This window comes from Anarhichas minor, unplaced genomic scaffold (assembly GCF_050575085.1).
Source record: "Anarhichas minor isolate MPS153535 unplaced genomic scaffold, ASM5057508v1 ptg000049l, whole genome shotgun sequence".
In the NCBI taxonomy this organism is placed as follows: domain Eukaryota; kingdom Metazoa; phylum Chordata; class Actinopteri; order Perciformes; family Anarhichadidae; genus Anarhichas; species Anarhichas minor.
Genome location: NW_027466495.1, coordinates 1,077,593 through 1,094,328, shown reverse-complemented (window position 1 = coordinate 1,094,328; position 16,736 = coordinate 1,077,593). Strand labels below are relative to the sequence as shown.

Genomic DNA, 16,736 nt, shown 5'->3' with positions numbered 1-16,736 from the left:
ACAGGGTTTAGTCACACCCTTGCTGTAGATTTAGGTTTTACATTTAACTGTCGTGTTACTAGGACAGGGCTGAGGGCTGGTAGCTTGGAAATATCCTACTGTGGGGGCCCTTTAGAGTTGAATGTTGCCAATGCATATATGCAACTCATGTGGCAAACAATGCTGATGCTTTCATGGTGCAGGGTTCCTTGGTCACCTGTATGATGACATAATCGGGGCATTTTTGCTCCTGTTGTTCCAGTAAAAAAAAAAAACTGTGGAAACTACGCAATACTTTAGTTTAGTACGATTTTTAAAACTCTTTAAAATATGCATCTTTTAAACATGTGTAATGCACAAGTCGGAGTTGGTTGTTCACAAATTAAATCACCCAGTTATTTTGAGAAAGCTTGGGAGACGAAGAATAATGCTCTTCGTCAGGAGAAACTTTAGTTGGTTTAGTCTTTCTTCTGCTATTTGGTGTAGACGTTATTTGAAAATATTCCCCAAAATATAGTACTTCAAAATATATCGACATACATTGTGGTTTTGTGTGTGCGTCTATAGAAATACAAACTTAACTATAACAAATACTGTACCTCATTACACTGGTGGTCTGGGGTGACTTCCAGGGTCACGTTCTCGGTCTCCACCAGAACTTTGGTGCTGCTGAGCAAGTGCTCCAGCCGGAGTCGGACGTTCTTCCTCATGGTCTCATAGTCGCCCTCCAGCTCACCCCATTCCTCCTCTTCCTTCAGGATGACACAGTGGATCAGCCCCAGGCACTGCCGCAGAGCCGAATGCAGCAGCTGCACCTGCTGCTCCGTGCTAGGCTCCTCGGAGTCTGGGGAAAGGGACACAATGCGTCCTGCATCAGGGGTGTGGTCCGACAAGAAGGTCTCCTTCTCTTTCTGAAAGGACGGGGAAAAAGATGTTTGCTTCAACTTGATGCCGAGTACAAAGCAGACGGCTGCAAGGTGCTTCTTGGCCTTGCACTTGTGCCTCACATTTTATTTTAGCTCAATTACACATTAAACACTGAATGACAGCCATATGGATCAATTAAAAGGTGTTCTAAAAGGGAGGATGAGGCACAGAAGCATGACAGATGGAAAAAAATCCAATACACTCTATCCATTAGGTACTCCAGGGGAAATCGGGGGGGGGGGGGGGGGGCTTTTAGTACGATTATACTGCATCCCTTTCAAGAATACACAAAGGTATACTGGTGAATGTTGATGTATACACGCAGTAAAAGTAGAACACATCACTCAATTGCGACAGGTAGCTTAGCTGGCAGCTGTCTCAGTACCACAACATGCTCGCATTAGTACCGTTAACGGGATTGGGTCACACCGCCTCGGTGTGAGTGAGTCAAGCAGAACGAGTGTGTTAAAACGGATAACTCACATATAGCTGGAGCAGACGAGCACACTCGTGGTGCAGTAGCCGGGCGAGAGCCACCGCTCTCTCCGTCTGCGACGGGCCAGGCACCGGTGTGTCCAGCGCAGTTATCTGCTGCTGCCCCTCCTGCTCTGCCATTTGCTCTCCAGCCCTGTTTATATAGGTGGCTTTAGCAGCGAGCTGGATGGAAGACCGAGCAAGAGAAACAAGCGGCCCCCTAACGTCGTCAGTGTTGGCACCGAAACAACTCGGGACACGCGGGACCCTTTTTTTGGGGATACTTTAGCAGTTTTTACACGGACCGTAGCTCGTCCCAAGCGCGCGTCAACGAAGCGTGTTTGTGTCGGCGTTCATGTTGGCGTGCACGCAAACGAGAGGGGATTTAATTGGTTCCGCAAGCCACAGGGGCGTTTTTTGGTGGGGGGACGTACTGCCTTTTTTTCTCCTCAAAAACGTCACCATGTGGCCCACCCAACGCTCTCTTTATTGTAACAATAATGTCAGGAAGTAAAGTGACATTTTTTTATCAACCTGACAAAATTACGTTCTTGTGGGAAGAAAAGAAAAGGCAACAATGTAACTTCTTTACATTATATTAGAATGTAACTTCTTTACATTATATTAGAATGTAACTTCTTTACATTCTAATAGAATGTAAAGAAGTTACATTGTATCAGAATGTAAGTTCTTTACATTCTAATAGAATGTAAAGAAGCTACAGTGTATAGAATGATTCTATTGAAGTTATTCCTTTTTTAAATGTTTTAGACGAGTCACTAATCACTTTAAAATAGTGATTATAGCCGATTTAACTTACAGACATGAGATTGATCTTCTCATGTCACTCTCTTTATACAATGATATAAATTCATCCCCGTTTTATTGATATCTTACGAAATATTACTCCTCACTTTTCGTGCGTTTTTCCTGCAAAAGTCCAGCAACATGAGTCTGTTTTCGCTTGTTACATGCATACTGTCTTTTCAAAATAAACTTCCATCTTCACAGGAAACACCTAAGGTTTAGGCCAGGCATGTCCAAAGTCCGGTCACACATTACTGCTTACATTTGGTTACATTGCTATTTGCTGTCATTGAAAATAAAATGATTAAATATCAATGTATGTATAGGCTACTTGTATTGTTTAAAATAATGTCAGCAGGGACTGTTGACCCTTGGGCATTTTCACAATATCAAATCTGGCCCTCTTTGAAAAAAGTTTGGACACCCCTGCTTTATTGGGGTTTCGCAGTCACTGTAAGCTAATGTGGAAAACCACCATACAAAATATTATCTGACCAATTCGACTCCCAAAATGTACACAAACTATTTCCTTCTTAAATTTAATGAATGTGATATTATTTGCAAATTACAATTTCGACTAAACTAAATAAATTGTAAACATCAAGAAAGCTGTTATCAATGGATTATTTTGTCTGGTTATTATATTTCCTTTTTTTTTTGATGGTTTGTAAAGACAATACCCTGGTCATTGTTGGAAACAAAGTTGGATTAAAAGGATATAATAGAATTTGTTCTCAAAGTTTGATTTAATGGGTATATCATAAAGATTTTTCATTAGGTGTATTCATGAGGATTCAAGACCGGCATCCGTGTGGGTAAATCAATTATTAGAATGTTTACAAAATTCAAAAAATGTCAAATATACGTTTCCATATGTGCTTTAATGCTGTTTTTCATTAAAATGTTGACAGATATAGTAATTTAGCTAAATCTCACGAAATCATATTGATGTTAATTAGTGCGTTATGTTCCTTATACATAAATCAACTAGACTTGTATCAACTTGTTTCAAGGATGTGTCAGGAATAAAAGACAAAAACTTCAAAACACAGTTTGTTTATTATTATTAATCTGAACACATTTTCGAATAAATTAAGATCATAAGATTACGAGTGCTCAGTAGTAGTGGCAGTGCACAGAGGTATATTTTATTATCTAAGAATGTTTGAAAAGACAATTGATGACAAAAACTATTTCTATCCTGCCTGCATAGTCTTAACTGTGAAAAAATATTAAGGCAACAATCCGTAACGAATTCAATCAGATGGTTCAGTTCAATTTGGAAGGGAAGTGGCACAACTTAGGACAAAGAAAGAGAATACAAGGAAGGCATTTTAGATCTTTTCTTATGGGCCTTTTCCACAAAAGACATTTTAACATGTTGCATAGGATGCTGGCTCACTGTCATGACTGACTTGGACACATAAATAGAAGTCATCAATAATATTAGACACTTGTGCTTGTCCTACTATAAAAAGTCTAAATGTCTGCTGTGAAAGAAAAGATCTGGCATATCTCAAAGGATTTCTAAATATTATTATATTAAATTAGTCTAGATTTTGTCTGGGATTTCTGTCCGTCAAAGTAGATTTGTCTAAAGGCCCAGACTAAAAATTGTATTCTTTCTTTTTAATATGTCTTTTATTGTAATCTTACAACAAAGACCATATTTAGTTTTAGTTGTTGCTCACAGTTAATTTGTTCTGTAAGTTTTCATGAACTAAAACTACTAGAGTTGACCAAATTATTCATTCGTTCACATATGGACATGAGGGATATATATGTCATTTGTTACTTTTTGTACAATATGTACTATCATCTTGCAGTCTTTTTAATCTCTAGAAATGATGTAACACACACACACACATATATATACAAACACAAGAGTCACAGAATATTCAGTAAGTGGTAAAAGAAGTGTATGTAATCTATAACATAATAAATCATACTCCCTGATATAAGTAGCTCTGTGTAGCCACGTACTTTGTATAACTGCTGTGTTACACTCCATGGAGATAAAGTCTATAATTTAAAATATTTAGAATGTCAGCTTTAAGTCTTGACATGTCCTTCAGTCTTTTGTTCCTTTCTTAAATCAAAACTTCCCTGTACATAAAGTTCCTGCTAAGATCATTTCGTGGCCTTTTATCTAGATTAAACTGTCTCCATGAACCTCGGCACACTGTAAAAGAATCTGTCTCCCTCCTTCCCTCTCCCATTCAATCCCCTCATCTTCCTTCCTTCTTTCCTCGTTACTCTCCCACATCATTTCCCCGACATCCTGATGAGCGCCACCCACCACCACCCTGTCCCACAGCTCACCCTCCCCTGGTAACTGTTCGTCCTCATCGGTCTCCCTGCCCCACTGCATAGCCTGCTGGGAAGCCAGGGAGGCTGTGGAGGCCAGTGTGGTGACGGAGCTCAGAGTGAGCAGGGTGCTCTGAGGGTCCGCGACGGTCATGGACGTGGCGGTGCTGGCAGGATGGGTGGAGAGCTGGATGAGCTGGGGGTGGCTGATGCTGGATAAGTTAGTAGGAGTAGCAGCCGTGAGGTGCAGCAAGGTGGGGGCTTGCTGCTGATGTGCCACCTGCACCACTTGGTGCGTGGGCAGTTGGAAAAACTGGCCCAGAGATACATCTATCTGTGTCTGTGGGGGGAGCAGGAGCCCCACCTGCTGTAGTGGAGTGAGCGTACTATTCACTACTTCCTGATTCTCCTGGCTGACAGAGGGTTGGTTGGGCTGGGTGAGCACTGGGAGAGTCTCTGGGATCAGGGCGGGACTGCATATTACTGAGCCCCCATTAGCTGCCAGGGCTTCAGCTATGAGCACCTCAGGGTGGCTCTTGGCCTTGTGTGCAACAACGGAGTCCTTTTTCTCAAACCTTTTGCTACAAATGGAGCAAGAAAACTGGTAGGAGGATTCTGCATCGTGCTTCTTCATGTGCCAGTTTAAGGAGGCCTTCTGACGGCAGGTGAAGCCGCAGATCTCACATCTGCCACAGGGTGGAGACAAAGACCAGGTTACAGTCTGAACGGACCTGACGCTGGAGTCTCATCTGTGACACTTGACCTCCAATTGCACTACTATTTACTGATAATCAGTGGTGGAAGAAATAGTTAGATCTTTTTACTCTTTAAGTTAAAAGTTAAAGTTAATATTTGTAGTTAACATTAAAGGAATAACTAAAGAAAATATGTATTATGTGGTTATTTTAAATGGTTTATTTATACATAAATAAGACTGAAGTGAAATAATGTGCTTTCTCACTTGCAATAACGGATATAAGCCAGACTTAAAGTTCTTCCTGGCCCACAGCACACATTGCGACATGATATTGTGAAGTTTGCTACTCACTGGATTGGCTTTTCTCCTGTGTGAATCATCCTGTGCACAGCCAGGTTATGGGAGCTCTTGAAGGCACGAGCACAATACTCACAGATGTAGTCCCTTTGATCTGAAATACAGATGACAAGCAGAATAAATAAACTACATGACAGGATAGACACAGAAAATGTAAGGTTTTCACTTACCACCTCGGCATTTCAAGCAGCTCAGAAATGATATCACTATTTTCATACTCAAATAAACATAAGGTATATTGCCAGTCTTGATACTGATTAAATACACATTTGTGCCTTGACATCACCTGTATGATGTTTTGCATGGCGCAACAGCTGCTTCTGCAGACGAAACAATCGCCCACACGAGGGGTGATCACACACATACTTCTTTTTAAGCAAGTGCTGGTATTTGATATGGTGCTGAAATAAAGAGATGAGAGAAAAGGAGTAAATATTACAGTAAAAAGCACCCAACTTTGCACCTTAAGGTAAGTTCACAGATCTAAAACAGTATGTCAAAATGTTAACAGGATGGCAAACCTGTAGATAACGTGGGTGGGCCAAGACAGTACCACAGCCCTCAATTTCGCAGCGGACGTACTGCACTGGGGGCTTCTTCCTATGGAGACAGAAAAAAAGGGAAATTGTACAATAATTATAGTTGATACAAATACTACAGTGAGTAATACAACTAAGACCATTACCTTTGTTTTGGCAGCCGAGGGCCTTTGTCATCTTTTTGTTGTCGGCCTCTCCTAGAATGAAAACAGATTACAAAACAGAACTTAAAATGTCGACCAATACTTTAATCCTTCCTCCCAAACGTCCAATAGGATCATATCTATATTGTTAAGTTCCTTCATAATGTAATGTGCAAAGATTTTGTCAGTAAGCAGGCTGTCAGACGTTGGTGAGGGCGTGTGGATTCAGGTACCAATGAGGTATGAAATAAACCTATTGTCGGCTTGTACTGCCATCAGTCCTTCTGTTCCATTAACTAATCATCAACCCGTATTTTGCTTACTTCCTGGGTGGCGGTGTGTTATAACCCACGCCATCTTCACTCTGCACAACAATTTCTGTTGATTCTTCCTTTTTAATGTCATCTTCTTCTTCCTCCTTTTCTGACTCCTCTTTCTTGACTTCCTTTTGTTTTAACGTTGTATTCCGCCTTGGTTTTTCCCTAAGGAGTTAAGAGATAAAGCTCAGTTCACTATTGAAGCTAACATTTAAACATTCATCATGTTTTTGTATAAAGTAACATTCAGGACCAATGGTCACGATGGAAAGGGAGTGAGCTCAGCATACGTCTTTGTCTCGGGTTTATAGATGAGGTCATTGGGGTCATCTCTGAATGGAGGGTCCTCGTCAAGAGCTGCATCTGGATCTGCAATGCTAATATGGACATCCACACCACACTGGCCACAATCAAATTCACACTGGAAAATCAAACATGAAATCCAACATTTTCTCTGTTGCTCATTTAATAAGATGTATACCACTCACTTGTCATTGCTTCCTTTCAAAGAACCCGTTTCCTCTCCTAAAAAACAGAGAAAATGAATATGTTCTTTCAGTTTCAGATGATTGCCGTTGTTCGTAGTCTTATTATATGTAGTAAAAAGACTGCAAGTGGTATTTGCCTTACCAGCCTCCATCTCCGCTTCAGGTTTGCATGTTGCTGGTGTGGTGCGAGAGGCTTGGGTTGGAGGTCTTCCTTTGCATACTCTAGATTTGGACGGCTTTGATCCAAGAGTGTGTTTGGATGCTAATGAGGTGAGAGTGCCCAAGCATCAGTGACAGATGTATTACATAACAATGACAAAATTCCTACAAATAGATGAATAGGACTAATGTATCTTTTTACCATTTTTGGCTGTGGATTTCTTCACCGCTGGTCTGTGTGAGAGAGAGTCTACAGTAAATAAAAGCCAGGTGCAAATAAATAAATAAAAATTGGTAGTATACCTTGGAATACACACAGTATGTTATAAATCAACTGCCCTTTGAAAAATGAAAAACAACAGGATAACAAGAGCACAGACAGGACAACGCGTGCATTTAACTCATTTGTTTTGGTTTCAACATCTAGTAAACCTATAGCTTTAAGAACCCCCACAGCACACTTCCTACAATTACAGCCCTAACCGTCCTTGCAGTGCAATCTCACTAGTACCTCTAACTAGCCTCTGAGAGTGAACGTTAACGTTAGTTAGTTCGTTTGTTGCAATAGTGCTATTGTACTGCAAAGTATTTGACGTGCGTTTGTGCAGGCACTTACTGTGTGTTTTTGGAGCGTGATCCCACAGGTCTCCCACGTCCACGGTGCATACTCTTAACGTTAGGTGTTTGCCTGTAAGTGGCATTCGTGGAATTCATAACGTTAGTCCTGCCAGCTCCAACTCCCCTGGCTCGCAAAACTCGACCACCCGAACCAGAGTCACCGGATTCCGGAGAGGTCACTGTGGTTTTCACTAGCCTTTTACTTCCTCTTCTCCCGCTTGACAGTTCAGTAGAGTCCGAGGATGGTTGGGCGGCCTCCGTTGAGTCTCCGGTTTTCTCAATCCCAGGACGAATACCCGAAACCTCGTCTTCCTCCGAGTCCATGCTGCTCATAATTAACTGTTATGACCCTTACAGACCTTTGTAATTAGCGTTAGTTGACGTAACGTTAATTATGAACATATGACATGTAATACCAACGTAACATTGAAGGCCCTTTTGGGACCAAGTTATGTTAGCTCAGTCAAGAGTAATGGTAATGTTGAGTCGTAGTGACTTAAGCAAGCATTTCAAAAACTCGCTTATTAATAGAACAAAGTTAACGTTGAATGATAATTTAATACTAGAAACATTTAACATTATCTACCTCTTAAAGCTATAGCAAACCTCATAATTCTTAAACCGAGTATAGGCCCGTTTGGGATGCGTCTCCTTTAAGAGCAGCGGCAGCAGTAGCGCGGATATGCGAAAATATTATGTTTGGACTCAAGGGCTTCCATACTAATTGAAAAACGTGATTATGGGATATGTAGTCATAATTTAAAACTCATCGCTCTCTGCATTTAGGCATGCGTTTAGTCTTAGGTTCATGCAATTGTGCTAAACCTGTTACAATATGAATCTATCTCAGTTATTTTGGTCCCTTGAGTCCCATAATGTAATTAATTAGACTATTTAAAAAAATAAACAGACAAATAACAACTTTCCCATATTGTATAATGTAGCATGGGGTCACTGATAGACAGTCTTATCCCAGTGAGGCTGCGTCACAACAGGTATGTAAGGTGACATGTCTACTGCCAAGTGGATGATAAAGTACTGTCAAAGTACATAAAGTACATGAGTGCCAACAATATAGTATGGTATGGTACAAATGTGATGCTGACATTTTAAGGTTGGGAAGGGCCAGAGAGTTACTTGTTCTGAATACATACCAAGACATATCTCAAATGCATTGCAATGTACAGGCAGACAAATTTGAAAGGTTTTCACTGCAGATTATAATAATTACTTTCAGAACATACGGTATGTGGAGGATCAGTGGGTCTTGTGTAGAGGGATCATTTTCATTTAAAGGCAATAACAATGAGGTGGCTTTGACCCAGGTCATTATTGAACAAATCAGTGATTGGGTGTGCAAACTTACAATTAAACATACAACAAAAAAATGTTTTAGTGCCAAATAAAAACGCTTATAAATCAGTGCTCAATGTTAAAGACATCAAACCAAGTAAGAAATCTTGATGTAGTCACCGACTCAGACCTACATTCAAATATTCACATTAAAAATATTGCAAAACCTGCCTATTTTCACCTTGAATTACAGCAACAATTTAAGAAAGTATAATACATCACTCCGGTTGTCAGATCCTTGCACAGTATGTCAAAAAATATATATATATTTCCTAAATGATTGAGGGCAAATTACATTTATGATCTGTTGCTATTATATGAACTGTCGAGACAGATTTGCGCACTGTTCCCAAAGTCAAAAATCTTAAAACTTCTGATTGCCACTGTCTTTTACTAAATTAAATTTGTGGCTATTTATTCATATCTCTTACTACTATAACCACACTGGATTTACTCTTCTGTTTATTGTTTATCATTTTTAAATCCTATTTATGTTTCTTTTTACATTATCAAATATTTTTATATTATATTAACTCCAGCACTGCTGCTTCTTGGCCAACATATCAGACTGTAGGCCAATGATGCATTGGGCATCTAACAGAAATGTGGATATGAGTGTATGCAGGGTATTGGAAAAGAGAGCAATCTCCCCTTCGTAAGATTGTTCTTTATTCTTCATGTTACCAGCTCAACACAAAAAACTTCTGCATGAATTGTCTTTAGCTTTCAGCCACTGAATCAAGACAATTAAGTTTGATGGGTGTGTCAGGGTAACTTGAATGTGCCAAAATAAACTGGTAGGATTGATGCTGAACAAGATGCTATTTATGTCCATGAGAACCATCAGAACATGTGCCAGAAACTGGGAGGAACAGCTTCCTCACAACAATAACTACTTGTTCTTTTGTCACTTTTACCAGTGAAAAGTCATGCTCATCCAAACAGGCTGTGCTGTCAGACGAATCGCTAGTACAGAAGCAACACATGTGCACACTCCGAAATCTTCCTTTACACCTAATCTGTGAACAGCAGCCTGTTTAACAATATACAGAAAGCCTTCCCATTTTTGTCACTGCTATGTGGACAGACAGGTGTGATTATAGCAGGTAGAACTGGTTTCGTGAGACAACTTTAGATTGCTCTTTGTTACACCCAGCAGTGTACTTAAGATCCATGCAAGATGAGAGGAGAATGGTGTTGAAAGGTCAGTGCGAATTTTAGATTTTACGATTGCGAACTTTAGATTCATTTTTAGCTCATTTGAATTCCAACTCAGTTCAGGACAAGTTATGTTTTACTCACTATTTAAATGACATTTTAAGATGTTTTGTGTAGGTGTTTCTCTAGAAGTAGAAGAACAAGACTGGTGTTTTGTGTGTGTGTCTGTGTGTGAGTGAGAGAGAGAGAGAGAGAGAGAGAGAGAGAGAGAGAGAGAAAGAGAAAGAAAGAACAGACAGGTGGGGGCTGTGACAAAGGTCCCAGACACTATCTTATGAAACTGTGTGTTGATGTTGATGTTCACAGGTGCAATCCTGTTTTTGAATAGGAATTACATTAAATGTGTTTCCATTCACCTGTTTTTACACAGTATCAATAGAACGCTGCAGGAATGAGTCCTAAAACCCAAAAATGACTTTGCATTTTTACACTTCTGGTTCCCTCGTCTCTCTTTTTTTTGTTTATTAAGTTTAAACGTTATTTAAATGGGTTTTTGGTTAGATGCCTGAAAGAGGGTCTGTGGTTCACACGCTGAAGAGATTGTAACATTCTGTTCTACAATATAAAATAAGCCAGTAAATATCACTTCCATGAATTTTGAAGCTTTATTGTGTATTAAAAAGGCGGTTTGGTATTTTATGAAGGTGCAGGACAGTTTGGAAGGAATGGACGTCGGTAGCCTGTTGAGATCTAGTTCACACAAAAATCTAATATATGGCGACAGGGGATCTCCAGTAGGCCCTTTTTGATGTCAGATATTTTTTGTAATTTGTCCTCAACCCTTCCAAGTAATCTGAAACATTTACTCAAATCCTCCCAGAATAGACGCCTGGTCTATAGGGGAGAATTATCCCAATATCTTTGATGGTTAACTAATTGGCCTGTGAATAACAAATTCATTTAACATTTACTGCATGTCAAGCTCAATAGCGCCAGACATCTTATGCTAGTTTGGTTTTTCTAGCGTTTTCTTTGAACTGTCTCGGCTCAACTCTTAAAACACTGGCACAAAATCTGTTGTCATGGCAACACATATCTGTCAACTTAAAATGGCGTTGAATCATCTCCATCACAAAGAAGGCTCAGCAGAGGATGTACTTCCTGAGGCAGCTGAAGAAATTCAACCTGCCAAAGACAATGATGGTGCATTTCTATACAGCCATCATTGAGTCCATCCTCTGCTCCTCCATCACAGTCTGGTACGCTGCAGCCACAGCCAAGGATAAGGGGAGGCTGCAGCGCATCATTCGCTCTGCCGAGAGGGTGATTGGCTGCAATCTGCCGTCCCTCCAGGACTTGTTTGCTTCAAGGACCCTGAAGCGAGCAAGAAAGATTGTAGCCGACCCCTCTCACCCTGGACACAAACTGTTCGTGCCCCTCCCATCTGGCAGGAGGCTGAGGTCCATCAGGACCAAGACCTCACGCCACAAAAACAGCTTCCTTCCATCCGCAGTCGGGCTCATTAACAGAGCCCGGGACCCCCACTGACTCTGTCATCCAGGACAAATTCCCACCGGTCACTTACCTGCATCCCTTCTATTACACTCGTCACTTTTACACTACACTTACATCTCACTTGCTTATAGTCCTGTCATCTGTTCGTTGTTTATAATCCTGTTATCTGTTCGTTTGTGCACTTTATTTTAGATTTCACCTTATTTTATATTTCATCTTTATTTTATATTTCATTTTTATTTTACTTTATTTTATATCTCTTGTAAATTTTAATATGTTTCTACTTGCACTGATTGTTGTTGATTGTTAAATGTTTGCACCTCCCGTCACGCCAAATTCCTTGTATGTTCAACATACCATGGCAATAAACGGTTCTGATTCTGATTCTGATTCTGATTTAGGCAGATACATTGATCTCTAGTGATTGGTTAGCAAAAATTGGATAAGATCTTATGAAGAATAAACACGAGAAATTGAAGATAGAATATGAGAAGAAATGTGTCGGTGAGGTGTGAAGAATCAGGTGGAATTTTTCAGACAGGGTTTAGTTCTAGCACTAAATTCTGAAAACCTGACATGGTTTCTTTTTGCCTTTGTATTGCATTGACTTTGGGAGGCTGAAATTAGGTCTTGTGAAGGGAACTGGGCCTTTTACCAAAAATAACTGATAACCACTGATCCCAGTGACTTTAATTTGTAAAATTGCCGGTAATCTAGTTCAAATTTGAACACTAGAGGTAGGATATATACAGAAAAAAAGGTGACTGCTAAAGATATTGTTTTATCTATTTAAAAAGTAGTAATTGTAGTCATTAATAACTGTAGCGTAAAATCTTTTGACATAATGTGTCTCTGAGAAAGTCTCTGTATTGTTTGATTTTATAGAATTAGAAGAAAAACAAGATGGATGTCGGATGGATAGTATCGATTTTCCTGATTCTGATAGGTAAGTTGTTTGATTGCTTTTAAAGGTTCTTGAGTTGAAAAGTTGTAGTGAAAAATATAAATAAAGTTAAGATAGAGTTCTTGCTGAAATCTCATTCAATGTGTAGAATATTAGTGTATTAGCACCATAAGATCATGAATGGTTAAGGAAGGCAAAAAGTACTACGTACTAAGTACTAAGTACTAAGTAAACTTTCTTTTGATAATCATTTTTAATAATAATAATTGTGTTACTTTTACCACGGCACCTACAACAGCCGCACCTACAACTGCAGCACTTACAACAGCAGCACCTACAACTGCAGCACCTACAACTGCAGCACCAACGATTGTAGCGCCTACAACAGCAGCACCTACAACTGCCACGGCTACATCTAAAGAACCGACAACAGCAACACGTATAACAGCCGCAGCTACGACGTCAGGACCTACGACAGCAGCATCTACAACAACCGCACTTACGAGTGCAGCACCTACAACAGCCAAGCCTGCGACTGCTGCTCCTACGACTGCACCACCTACAACAGCAGCATCTACAGCAGCCACACCTACAACTGCCACTGCTACAACTGCCGCACCTACGACTGCAACATCTACAACTGCCGCACGTACAACAGCATTACCTAGAACAGCAGCACCTATGACAGCAGCGCCTATAACTACCGCACCTACAACTGCTGCACCAAGGACTGCAGCATCTACAACAGCCACACCTCCAACTGCAACGGCTACGACTACAGCGCTTACAACTGCTACAACTACGACTGCAGCATCTACAACAGCCTCACCTACCACTGCAGCACCTACAACAGCAGCATCTACGACTGTTGCACCTACAACAGCCGCACCTACGACTGAAGCACCTACGACTGCAGCACCTACAACTGCCGCACCTACAACTGCCACAGCCATATCTGCCACACCTACAACAGCAGTACATACAACTGCATCACCTACAACGGCAGAAACTACAACTGCAGCACCTACAACAGCAGCATCTACAGCAGCCACACCTACAACTGCAACGGCTATGACTACAGCGCCTACAACTGCCACAACTACAACAGCCTCACCTACCACTGCAGCACCTACAACAGCAGCATCTACGACTGTAGCACCTACAACTGCTGCACCTATGACTGCAGCATCTACAACACCCACAACTACAACTGCCATGGCTACAACTGCTGCACCTACAACAGCAGCACCCACAACGGCAGCACCTACAACTGAAGCACCTACAACAGCAGCACCTGTAACAGCAGCACCTACAACTGTCGCATCTAGGACTGCAGCATCTACAACAGCCTCATCTACGACTGCAGCACCTACAACAGCAGCACCTATGACTGCAGCACCTACAACTGTAGCACCTACGACTGCGGCACCTACAACTGCCACGGCCATATCTGCCACACCTACAACAGCAGTACCTACAACAGCAGCACCTACAACAGCAGCATCTACAACAGCAGCACCTACAACAGCAGCATCTAAGACTGTAGCACCTACAACTGCCGTACCTATGACTGCAGCATCTACAACTGCGGCACCTACAACAGCGGCACCTACAACAGCAGCACCTATAACTGCCGCACCTACAACATCATTACCTACAACAGCAGCACCTACGACAGCAACCCCTACAACAGCCATACCTAGCACTGCAGCACCTACAACTGTGGCACCTACAACAGCCACGGCTACAACTACAGCAGCACCAACAACAGCAGCACCTATAACTGCCACACCTACAACATCATTACCTACAACTGCAGCACCTACAACTGCCACTCCTACAACTGCAGCACCTACTACTACAGCGCCTACAACTGCATCACCACCAACGGCAGCACCTACAACTGCTGCACCTATGACTGCAGCATCTACAACAGCCGCACATACAACTACCAAAGCTACAACTGCCGCAGCTACAACAGCAGCATCTACGATGGCATCACCTACAACTGCCGCACTTACGACTGCAGCATCTACAACAGCCGCACCTACAACAGCAGCACCTACAACAGCAGCACCTACAACAGCAGCACCTACGACTGCAGCCCCTACAACTGTCTCACTAGTGACTGCAGCACCTACGACTGCAGCCGCTACAACAGCCGCACATGCCACTACAACAACACCTACAACAGCAGCACTTGTGACTGCAGCACCTACAACAGCAGCACCTATGACTGCGGCACCTACAACTGCAGCTTCTACAACAGCAGCACCTACAACTGCAGCTTCCACAACAGCCACACCTACAACTGCCAAGGCTACAACTGCAGCATCTACAACACCCACAACTACAACTGCCATGGCTACAACTGGTGCACCTACAACTGCAGACCCTACAACTACAGCAGCACTTACAACAGCAGCACCTACAACTGGTGCACCTACAACTGCAGACCCTACAACTGAAGCACCTACAACAGCAGCACCTGTAACAGCAGCACCTACAACTGCCGCATCTATGACTGCAGCACCTACAACTGCCGCACCTACAACTGCCACGACCATATCTGCCACACCTACAACAGCAGTACATACAACTGCATCACCTACAATGGCAGAAACTACAACTGCAGCACCTACAACAGCAGCATCTACAGCAGCCACACCTACAACTGCAACGGCTATGACTACAGCGCCTACAACTGCCACAACTACAACAGCCTCACCTACCACTGCAGCACCTACAACAGCAGCATCTACGACTGTAGCACCTACAACTGCCGCACCTATGACTGCAGCATTTACAACACCCACAACTACAACTGCCATGGCTACAACTGGTGCACTTACAACAGCATCACCTACAACTGCTGCACCTACAACAGCAGCACCCACAACGGCAGCACCTACAACTGAAGCACCTACAACTGAAGCACCTACAACAGCAGCACCTGTAACAGCAGCACCTACAACTGTCGCATCTAGGACTGCAGCATCTACAACAGCCTCATCTACGACTGCAGCACCTACAACAGCAGCACCTATGACTGCAGCACCTACAACAGCCGCACCTACGACTGAAGCACCTACAACTGAAGCACCTACGACTGCCTCGGCCATATCTGCCACAACAGCAGTACCTACAACAGCAGCACCAACAACAGCAGCATCTAAGACTGTAGTACCTACAACTGCCACATCTATGACTGCAGCATCTACAACTGCGGCACCTACAACAGCAGCACCGACAACTGCAGCACCTACAACAGCCACGGCTACAACTACAGCAGCACTGACAACAGCAGTACATATGACTGCAGCACCTACAACTGCCGCACCTACAATAGCAGAACCTGTAACTGCAGCATCTACAAATGCCGCACCTACAACAGCCTTACCTACGTCTGAAACACCAACAACTGCGGCACCAACAACAGCAGCACCTATAACTGACACACCTACAACATCATTACCTACAACTGCCGCACCTACAACTGCAGCACCTACTACTACAGCGCCTACAACTGCATCACCACCAGCGGCAGCACCTACAACTGCTGCATCTATGACTGCAGCATCTACAACAGCCGCACATACAACTACCAAAGCTACAACTGCAGCACCTACTACTACAGCGCCTACAACTGCATCACCACCAACGGCAGCACCTACAACTGCTGCACCTATGACTGCAGCATCCACAACAGCCGCACATACAACTACCAAAGCTACAACTGCCGCACCTACAACTGCAGCACCTACTACTACAGCGCCTACAACTGCATCACCACCAACGGCAGCCCCTACAACTACAGCAGGACTTACAACAGCAGCACCTACGACTGCTGCACCTATGACTGCAGCGTCTACTACAGCAACAACTACGAATACAATATCGAGAACCCCCTCACCTACGACTGTAGCAGCTACAGCAGCCACATCTACAACTACAGCAGCACCTACAACAGAAGCAGCTACGACTATATTACTTA

General features: G+C 42.5%; 1 protein-coding gene across 2 annotated transcripts; it reads right to left on the bottom strand.

Annotated features, from left to right (window-relative positions):
• Positions 1–3,227: 3,227 nt before the first annotated feature.
• LOC142971713 (uncharacterized) lies at positions 3,228–8,486 on the bottom strand. 2 transcript variants are annotated; one of them, XM_076112344.1, is made up of 11 exons: positions 7,811–8,486; positions 7,397–7,428; positions 7,178–7,297; positions 7,036–7,072; positions 6,838–6,924; positions 6,554–6,712; positions 6,234–6,284; positions 6,070–6,148; positions 5,835–5,949; positions 5,543–5,642; positions 3,228–5,180 (listed from the first exon to the last, which is right to left on the bottom strand). In XM_076112344.1, the coding sequence occupies exons 1-11, from the start codon at positions 8,143–8,145 to the stop codon at positions 4,337–4,339; spliced, it is 1,959 nt and encodes a 652-aa protein (XP_075968459.1). In that variant the 5' UTR covers positions 8,146–8,486; the 3' UTR covers positions 3,228–4,336. The 2 variants fall into 2 exon arrangements, with proteins under 2 accessions (XP_075968459.1, XP_075968460.1); XM_076112345.1 differs by having other exon boundaries at positions 7,397–7,444; positions 7,811–8,028.
• Between the last annotated feature and the right edge of the window lie 8,250 nt (positions 8,487–16,736).

Excerpts from the sequence above, each read along its gene's own strand:
- LOC142971713 (XM_076112344.1), bottom strand. The coding sequence starts at position 8,145 with ATGAGCAGCATGGACTCGGAGGAAGACGAGGTTTCGGGTATTCGTCCT. Across the intron at positions 6,285-6,553 it reads AACACACCGCCACCCAGGAA|GAGAGGCCGACAACAAAAAG; the intron begins GTAAGCAAAATA and ends TTTTCATTCTAG. Across the intron at positions 5,950-6,069 it reads CCCACCCACGTTATCTACAG|CACCATATCAAATACCAGCA; the intron begins GTTTGCCATCCT and ends TCTTTATTTCAG.